This window comes from Mustela putorius, unplaced genomic scaffold, assembly GCF_011764305.1.
Source record: "Mustela putorius furo isolate JIRA1106 unplaced genomic scaffold, ASM1176430v1.1 tig00000738_pilon_pilon_pilon, whole genome shotgun sequence".
Lineage (NCBI taxonomy): Eukaryota > Metazoa > Chordata > Mammalia > Carnivora > Mustelidae > Mustela > Mustela putorius.
This window is the reverse complement of record NW_025421463.1, coordinates 3,344,679-3,354,019: the sequence shown is the minus strand read 5'-3', so window position 1 is coordinate 3,354,019 and position 9,341 is coordinate 3,344,679. Positions and strand designations below refer to the sequence as shown.

General features: G+C 59.0%; 1 protein-coding gene across 1 annotated transcript in view; it reads right to left on the bottom strand.

The window, feature by feature from the left end:
• Nucleotides 1-1,703: 1,703 nt before the first annotated feature.
• Nucleotides 1,704-9,341, bottom strand: part of NFAM1 (NFAT activating protein with ITAM motif 1) — a 33,901-nt gene continuing 26,263 nt past the window's right edge. The window contains exons 5-6 of the mRNA XM_004771201.3: nucleotides 3,235-3,321; nucleotides 1,704-1,964 (exon numbers count right to left, since the gene is read on the bottom strand). Coding sequence (XP_004771258.1) covers nucleotides 1,905-1,964; nucleotides 3,235-3,321 — 147 coding nt within the window. The 3' untranslated portion in view covers nucleotides 1,704-1,904. The remainder of the gene's footprint in view (nucleotides 1,965-3,234; nucleotides 3,322-9,341) is intronic.

Sequence of the window (9,341 nt, the reverse complement as noted above, 5' to 3'; positions counted from 1 at the left end):
CCCCTGGGGGAATCTGCCACCCCTGCCCCCCACCCCTGCACCAGCAGCCCCTTGCTCCACACTGGGAGTCCGGGGATATCTCTTACCCCCCCCCTCCAGCTTGGCCCTCCTCCCCCTCCTCCTCCCTGCCTTGCTGCCTGCCCCTTGGACACCTCAGCACCCTCCCCGTCTTGCCCCCGGGCCAGATTCAGCCACTATGCTGGCAGTGGCTGTGTGTGCAGAAGGGTGGCAGGTTGGTCCTGAAGGGGCTTAGCATTTCGTTCCCAGTGAGGTGGGAACTGGGGACGGTGGGAACTGCGGAGCGCGAGGAGGGACGTGATCCCATGCAGATTTCTATTTATTTATTTTAAAGATTGATTGATTTGAGAGAGACAGAGCAAGTGCATGGGGGAGGGGCAGAGGGAGACGGAGAGAGAAACTTTAGCAGACTCCACAATGAGCAAGGAGCCCGACACGGGGCTCGATCCCAGGACCCTGAGATCAGGACCTGAGCTGAAACCAAGAGTCAGAGGCTTAACCTCTTAACCAACTGTGCCCCCCAGGCACCTGCATCCCATAGATGTTTTATCTGGATGCCCACCGTTGGGTGGCCCAGTACTGCTCGGGGGCCAGGGTCAGGGCCTGTGCCTCGGGCCCCTCATGGTCACTGTACATGCTTGTGGGCAAGGGCCCCTCAAGGACCTCTGGGGCAGCCTGGGGGTGGGAGGGAGGGTTTTACAAATGACAGAGTAGAAGGCAGTGGCAGGGGACAGGGGCAGGGGAGCAGGGGAGGGAAGGAGCCGAGCCCCGCAGCCTGGGGGACTCCCCACCCCTCAGCCCTGTCCGCCTGTCGAACAGGTTCCAGCAGGGCTGCTGAGAGGGAGGAACAAGCCCTGGGGGCTACAGAAATGGCTCCGTGCCCCAAGGGGCCCCCCCGTCTGGACAGGGCCTGAGCTCCAGCACCACCAAGCAGCTGTCCACCTGCCGGAGGAGCCCCAGGCACCAAGCCCGGCAGCTAGAGCTAGACGGTGGGAGGAGGGCTCCTCAGAGGCCTGGGCCAGGGGAAGGAGGCAGACCAGAGAGGAGTGGGGTGGGACCCAGGTACGCCAGACGGGAGCTCTGGGGAAGGAGGAGCAGGTGAGACCTGGACAGGGTGACCAAGCACGGAGTGCAGATGGCCAGGCTGATGGGAAACCACCTCCGGGTCCTTGCTGGAGGGATGGAGCGCTTCAGGCAGTTCAGCCCCTTTAGCCAGCATCTCCCCATTCCCTGTCCCAAGAATGTCAGATCTCCTTCCTGGCCCTCTGGCTCCAGGCCCCCAGCCGGATGACTTCCACTCAGCCGCCTCCCTGGCCTGTCCCCGAGCTCTGTCCCCGAGCCCAGCCGAGCCTCTGCGCAGCTCCCTTCTTGCCCATCCCCACACGCCCCCGCCCCAGCCCCCTGCCCCACCTTGCACGGCTGCCTTGTGCCTTCGACCCAGCTGGGCAGGGGGCATTTGTGTAATTGGTCCTTTAAGTGTCCCCACTGATGCTCGTGCTCACAGCAGGGACAAGGGTCCCTTGCCCATGGCTGGCCTTAGAGTCTGCGTGCGGGCAGGCTGGCGGTGAGCAAGCCTGTGGATCCTGAGAAAGTGCGGAGGGCTTGGGGAGGGGGAGGTCCCAGAGAGCCCATGGTGATGGAGGGAGGGCTGGTGGACAGAGGGAAGAGCCGGGGCAAAGGCCAGATGTGAGATGCTCAGTGGGTATGGCTGGGGCACAGAATGGGGGGGTAGGGGGCAGACCCAGGCTTGAAGTGCCTCGAATGTGGGGGTGAGGTGATGGGGCACCCCTGGGGCCTTCCTCCTGGTATGGGGCCCATCCTGTGGAACGAGGGGCTGCATGGGGCCCCGGATTCAGGCCCAGACCAATGGGCCAGTGGTTCCCGTTCTAGAGATTTTCATAGACCATGTTAAATTCACTGTCATCCGTAAATCCTTGCGGTTTCTCCTGGGAGAAGAAAGAAAGAAAGAAAGAAAAAAAAAGCAATAGGAAGAGAACAAAGTTGCACTAATTCAGTTTTAGTCAGAAGTCAACAGACAGCTTCCTGCGTGGCTTTGACAGGAAGGGCTGTCCTTGTCCCTCCGGCCACCCCGCCAACCTCCTCTCCCCCCATGCCACCCACACTTGCTCCCTGCTCTCCAGCCCTTCAGGCCTCTTCACAAGCTCTCCCCGTCATCTGGGGGGTTCCCCACCCCCAGCTGCTCCCCCACGGCCTCCTACTCACATTGCAAGTTTGGCTCAGCATCCCTGAGTGGCCCCTCCCCCAGCCCCAGCTTCCCCGCAGCCCACCCCTCACAGGGGGCTGCCAACGTCTCTGTTTGTCAGGTCAACGCCTCTTCCTGCAGACCTGAGGCTCCCAAAGGACAGGGCCACGTCCAACTGTCCCGGCCAGACCCTCAGGGCCCTGCACAGGGCGGACAGTGACTAGGATGGCCGAGACATCCTTGGGGGTCTCAGCCTGGGGAAGCCCTGCTTCCAGTCAGGGCCAAGTTCAGGGCTGAGTATAGAAAGGGCTTTGAGAAAAGGAGAGTCAACAAACAATGCCAGCCTGGGCCCCCTGAGCTGGGGAAGGCCAACTTCTGGCCCCCTCACTTCCTGACGCCTCTTCCAAGGTGTCCGTGGGCTCCTATAGCGGCTTGCTAACCCCTTGTACTTTAACGTGTCCAAAACTCTGGCGTAGATTAACCCAGAATTCATTTAAATTCAGGGCAGCTGGTTTTGCAGGAAAATGTTACTCATCCACTTTACAGATGAACAAACTGAGGTTTAAGAGGGAATCATGATCAGGTGCTACGATGTGGCCCCCATCATGATGACTACAGAACCCTGACCAGGCCAACCCAGGCCGGCACCAGCCCAGACCCTAGCTTCCCACTTTAGCCGGTGCCAGCCTGGGGACAGCTAGAAGCCTAGCAATACCCCCTGCCTAGTTGGCCAGTGTAGACACTGCTCACACTGCCCAAGGGCCCACCGGTCCCAGGACGACATTTAACCTTCCTGGCAGATCTTGGGGCAGAGGGCTGTGAGGCTCCTCGGGTTTGAGGAGGAGGGGTTCAGGCTCAGAGGGAGCCCTAGGAAGGCATGGAGCAGGGCTTCCAACCCTCCAGTCCCCCTAACCACCAGGCTGCCTGCCTAGGGGAGAGGGCTGGGATTCAGCTGCAGGTGGCTCCCTCCTGTGGTCCTGTTTGCCTTACAGACCAGAAGGGGCCCGGCATACCTGCGAGAGGAGGCTCTGGGTGGGCGGCAGCCTGCGGGCCTCATTCTGGAGGCAGGAGTAGACTTCAGTGTCTCTGCACTGCAGGGCCTGCAGGAGAGGGCGAGGGTCAGAGGAACGTGGACTGAAGGGCAGGGACGGTGGCCCAGCAGCCAGGCCTCCTTGTGGATGGCCCCTGCCTGCGGGAGCCCAAGGAACATTCCGAGTCCTCTGGGCTTCGAGTCCTCTGGGCCGGAGCCACCCGCCAGCCACACGCTGCACATTGCACCTGCTGTCCTCTCTCGCCGATACTCCTCCCCCTGTCCCCGCCTGCTCAAAGCGACCCTCTCTGGGCCCCCTGTCGCCTGCCTCATACCATCTTGAGGCTCTATGAGAGTCTTGTGCTCAGCCCAGGTGGGCCATGCTTCTACTGGGGAGCTGAGGCCCACTCCCACAGTCCCTGCCTGTCCTTAGGCCCTCAGGAACGTGGCTGCCAGCAGTCGCAGCCATGACACTATGGCTGTGGCTCCAATAGGCTGGCCCCCTGGGATCTGTCCTCACTCTGCCGGGGCCAAAGCTCCTTCCCCTGTGAGGGTCCCGGCCACCCCTCCTCCCCTCTAGGACTCCTTTGACACCCCACCTTGGCGTGTGCCCGTGGATGACTTAGGCACCCACTGGGGTCACATACCTCTCCCATCAGGCTGTACCTGGTTCACCTCTGGGTCACTGAATGCACAATTTGCTTGGCGCATGTGGACAATGGCCCCATATGAGCTATGAGATCCTTGCCCATGCCTGTCTTGGGGCCACACTCACTCTTGGCCCCCCTATGAGTAGCCGGATCAGAGGCCTCAGGATGGTAGAAAGAACCAGGCTTTGAAATCAGACAAGACTAAGTTCAGCTCTCAGCTCCGACACATTCTAACCCAGGGCAGCCCTGAACCTCTCTCCGTCTCCCTATCTGCAAATGGGAATAATTCTATTGATCTTGCAGGTTCAAAGCCTCATTAAATAAGGTATTGTATGTGAAGGACCCAGCACAGGGCTTCGTAAATAGTAGGCACTTAATAATTGCTGAATGATCGTCAGTTGAATGATCATCAAGGAGGGGGGCCTGATGCCTCCCTCCCCTCTCTGCGGCCCCAGCTTGGACCCTCCTTCAGACTCCGTCGGGCACCTGGGTCCCGGGCGACAAGCAAATGCTGCTCCTTGGAGTTGTCAGAGCAGAGCCACCAGCAGCCTAAGCGAGAGGCAGGAACCTTCCCTTCCTTCCCGCGTGTGCGTGTCACATGGATGCCGGCTGGTTGCCAAGGAGGTGGTTTCCCTGGCAACAGGCAAGCAGGGGTTGCCGAGGCAGGCTGGAGAGACAGGTGGTGCTCTGAGGCAAGGGGAGGGGGTGGGGAGGGGCGGAGGGAGGCGCGGAGAGGTAGCAGTGCGTGAAAACCCGCTGGGGAGACCCTCACTTCAAGGGCATCGCACACAGAGATGGCTCGGCAGCCCTGGGGATCAGTTCAAGGGGCCCTGAGTCGGAAAGAGGGTGGGTCTTGGGAGAGGGGCTTCTGACCTCCCTCCAGGCAGGGAAGCGGGCAGGACTGCCCGAAGGAGAAGCCCCATCCTCGGTAGAAGGCCATGTCCAGGGCCTGCTCCGGCCTATGGGGTCTTGATGCCTGCCCAGAGCGCTAGCCGCGGCCAGCAAGCCTGGCACACAGACCAGGCATCTGTTACTCGGCAGCCCTGCGCCCCCACCCCTGCCCGCCTGGACCCGGAGCTCCACTGAGCTGGCATCCCTCCTAGCTGGACGTGTCTGCTCATGTGTCTGGTCAGTGAAGGCAAGGGTCACCTTGCTGACCCCTCGGTGGGGGAGCCATTCTGGGGCCCCACAGGTGGTTCCCTTCTGCCTGGTGTCTGGCTCGCACAGGCTGCCTGTCCCACGTTAGCCCAGAGAGGCTCCAAGCTGTCCCAGGTCACACAGCGTCTTGGAGGTGGGGCCGGGATTGGGACTTGGGCCTCCCGCCCCAGCTCTGCATGCTCCCACTGGGCCAAGCCGTGACTAGGGGCTCTCTGGGCCCCAGGGACCCCACGGGCCTTTGACCCACACTGGAGGTTGGCCAGGCTAAGGGCGGGAGCAGCTGTGGGGCCAAGAGCAGGGGGGCTGCAGGCCAATTAGCAGCTGCGGAGTGAAGCCTTGGACAAGGCCTGACCTACCGGGCTGTGACTGCATTCAGGGTGTGACCCACATCTCTGGGCTGTGATGTGCCGCTGCCTTGTCAACAGGACACCCTCTGAGGCCCTGTGCTGGACCCTCCTAGCCTTCCTTGGTGGTGATGGCAACTGCCTCCCTCAGGGTGTGCTTGCTGACAGAGGACTGCCCAGGGATCTGAGTGGGCTGTGGGGGGCTGTGTTGTACCAGGCTGGGCTGGGCTGGGCTAGTCTGTGCTGTGCTCTGTTGTGCTGGGCTAGTCTGTGCTGTGCTGGGCTCTGCTGGGCTGGGGCTGGGCTGGGGCTGGGCTGGGCTGGGCTGGGCTGTGTTGAACTAGGGCGATTTGCCTGGGACCCAGGCCCTCCAAGACTGTTGGCTCCTGCTGCTCCGTGGGCGATAGCGCTGACCCAAACGGTTGTCAGCCCTGGCAGATGTGTGAAGTCAGCGGCAAAGCCTCCCTCTAGCCCCGCTGAAGTCAAAGCCAAAGTCAGCTGCCGCGGGCCGCCACTCTGAGGGTTCTAGACCTTGGTGCCCCTGTGAGACCTGCCCCTGCCCCGACCGAGGAAACACAAGAGCTGCACTCTCCTGGGCTCCTGCACAGAGACTTGTACAAGGCACTGCGGGGGCCGATGGGTGCGATCCGGGGGAGCTGTTCAGAAAGGAGCGGCCCTCGGGGCAGAAGAAGGGTAGTGTCCTGGCACGTCTTGAAGGGAGCGGCCTGGACTGGGGAGGGACTGGAGTCTGGGGAAGCCGGGCCAGGGTAGCCATCCCTGCTCGGGCCAGGGCAGAAGGCTGGCAGCAGGGAGCTCCTTGAGGCTGCCCGGTGGGAAGAGACGGCATCGGTGTAGGTCAGCGGGGCCCGCCGGCGGCAGCGAGCAGGAACGGAGCAGCAGCATGGCCAAGGCTGGAGCAGAGCTGAGGGGAGGAGTCCAAGTGCCCCTGAGGGAGAGCGACACCACCAAGCGGACGTCCCACGGGTGTCCCACGGTGCCTACTCTGCGCCCAGCACGGAGCCCCTGCGGAAACCCTGGCATCTGGAAGGGAGGAAGGGCCCTCCACTGCCGCCCATGGCCCCGAATGCTGAACACCTACTCTGTGTGGGACAAACGCAATCACAGAAGTAAGAGGGGGACGTAAGGGCTGTGGAGGACAGGAGAAGGAAGACAGGGTGGTTCGGGTCCTGGAGGGGGTGGGAAGCTCGCCCTTTTATTTATTTATTTATTTTTAAATTTTAAGATATTATTTATTTGTTAGAGAGAACACAAGCAGGCAGAGTGGCAGGCAGAGGCAGAGAGAGAAGCAGGCTCCCTGCTGGACAAAGAGCCCGATGTGGGGCTCGATCCTAGGACCCTGGGATCATGACCTGAGCTGAAGGCCGTGGCTTAACCTGCTGAGCCACCCAGGTGTCCCGAAGCTCGCCCTTTTGAAGGGGAGCTCAGGAAAGACCTCCCTGCGAAGGCGCCGTTGGAGCAGAGCATCGAGGAGTGAGGGGCAGCCCCACCGACCGCTGTGGACAGGCTGGTCCCGAGCAAAGGGGGCGGCCGGCACCAAGGCCCCACGGTGAGGACATGCCTGGTGCTCCGGGAACAGTGAGGAAGCCAGGGTGACGGGCGCCAGCAGATAACGGGGGGAATGGAGGTGGGGTGAGGGTACCCCGGGGAGTTCTGTTGGGGCTCTGATGTGGACTCTGAGTGAGGCGGGGACCTTCAGAGGCCTGAGCTGTTGTGAGAATGCGCTTCCCAGAGCTCCAGCGGCAGGAACCAGGACGGACCAGAGGTCCCAGCTGCCGGGCTCTGGAACCCATCATCATGGGTGGCTGGAGGCCAGAAGCCCTGTGCACAGTGGGCATGGCAGCACGGCCCCCTGCCCCAGGGAACAGAAGACGACTGCCGTGGGCACTCCCCAGCCTTGCTGAGCCTTTCCTACACAGTGTGGCCTCGGGGCCTCCCTGCGACCGTCCTGCCCACTTTCCTCGCTCAGGACCAGCTCTGTTTTGGTCCGACAGCTCACCCAGCCTTCCCTGTTTCCTCTCCTGAGTGGTTTCCCTTATTAGACCATGTCAGGCTCGCCCTAGCTTGGTGGCTGCTTCTCGGAGGACCAGGACTCAGCAAGTGCTCTGAGCAGACTGAACATAGTCTTGTTTGAGCAAGAAGTCACTCTGGCTGCTGCCCAAAGGCAAGGGTAATAATAAGCCAGTGAAAGGGTGGCAGGGTGACGCAGTCAGTTAAGCATCCGACTCGGTTTCGGCTCAGGTCCGGATCGCAGGATTGTGAGATCAAGCCCCTCATCGGGCTCCATGTTCAGGACAGAGTCTGCTGAAGTTTCTCTCTCTCTCTGCCCCTCCCCACACTTGCTCTCTCGCTCTCTGTCTCTCAACTAAGTAAATAAATCTTTAAAAAAAAATAGGCCAGGGGTGCCTGGGTGGCTCAGTGGGTTAAAGCCTCTGCCTTTGGCTCAGGTCATGATCCCTGGGTCCTGGGATTGAGCCCCACATGGGACTCTCTACTCAGCGAGGAGCCTGCTTCCTTCTCTTTCTCTGCCTGCCTCTCTGCCTACTTGTGATCTCTGTCTGTCAAATAAATAAGTAAAATCTTACAAAAAAAAAAAAATAGGCCAGGGGTGCCTGGGTAGCTCAGTCAATTAAGCGACCGCTTTCAGCTCAGGTCATGATCTTAGAGTCCTGGGATCGAGCCCCATGTTGGGCTCCCTGCTCAGTGGGGAGTCTGCTTCTCCCTCTGCCCCTGCTCATGCTCTTTCTGTCTCTCAAATAAATAAATAAAATCTTTAAAAAAAAAAAAAAAAGGCCAGTTGATCAGAAATAAATTGTAGGACTCCAGACAAGAAACGGCTGGGGCTGGGGTGGCTCTCACCAGTGTTAGTGCTGGAAGGGTGGGGAGGGGTGGGAAGGGGTATGTTTGGAAAAAAAAAAAAAGATGTGCCAGCAGATCAGATGTGAGTAGTGATAGAGGGAAGGAAAGGACCACTTCAGACTCTCAGCCTGAGCAACTAGAAGGATGGAGCAGTCAGTCCCTTGCAATGGGGACTATGAGTAGAGGCCCCTCGGTGGGTAAAGAATTGGAGGCAGGTCTGAGAGTGAAGCCAGTGGCTCGAATGGAATGACTCGGGTGTTCAGAGGACGTATCTGGCTGGAGACACAAATGTGTCAAATAGGTGTCAAAATATTGACGGTCTCAAACCTTGAGGTTGAATGAGATCCCCAGGGAAGGGACGGAGGTCAAAGAGGAAGGGTCCCAGGACTGGACTCCAGTGTTTAGAGGTCAGAGTTCCACTGGTTCCTAGAACCAGTTGAAGGAAGCTAAGAAGGCTTGATGGTGAATCGGGCGCAGGGGCATCAGGAGGGTGTGGAATGTTCCAGAAACAAGTAAAGAAAGTGCATCAAGGAGGAAAGAGAGGTTGATAGTGTCAGATGCTGCTGATCCATCAAAGACGATGAGGTCCAGGAAATGACCATTGGATTTAACAATGTGGAGGTCGAAGGTCACCTTGAGAGAGCAGATTTTGATGAATATGTGGACGGAAAGCCCAACTGAATGGGTCATAAAGGAGAGAGAAAAGCTGAAGACAGCGAGTTATGACAGTTCTCTTATGAGTCGTGGAGAAAAGTCAGGGTCACTGGAGAGAGATGTGGGCTCGAGAAATACAGGATGGAAGAAATTGTAGCATGTTTGCAAGTTTGAATGCAATATTCTGTTGTTAAGCCCTACTTTACAGATTATGGAGCCAAGACTCAGAAAATTTAAGTAACAGAATCTGTGAGCAACAGAACGAGGCTTTGAATCCCAGTCTGTTTGACCCACTACAAATCCATGCTCCTTAATAGATAACGTTTTAAAAACAAATTAGAATGACACAACTTTTTTTTCACGTCACAGTATGTCATGAGCATTTTCCCATACAAATAAAAAGTAAA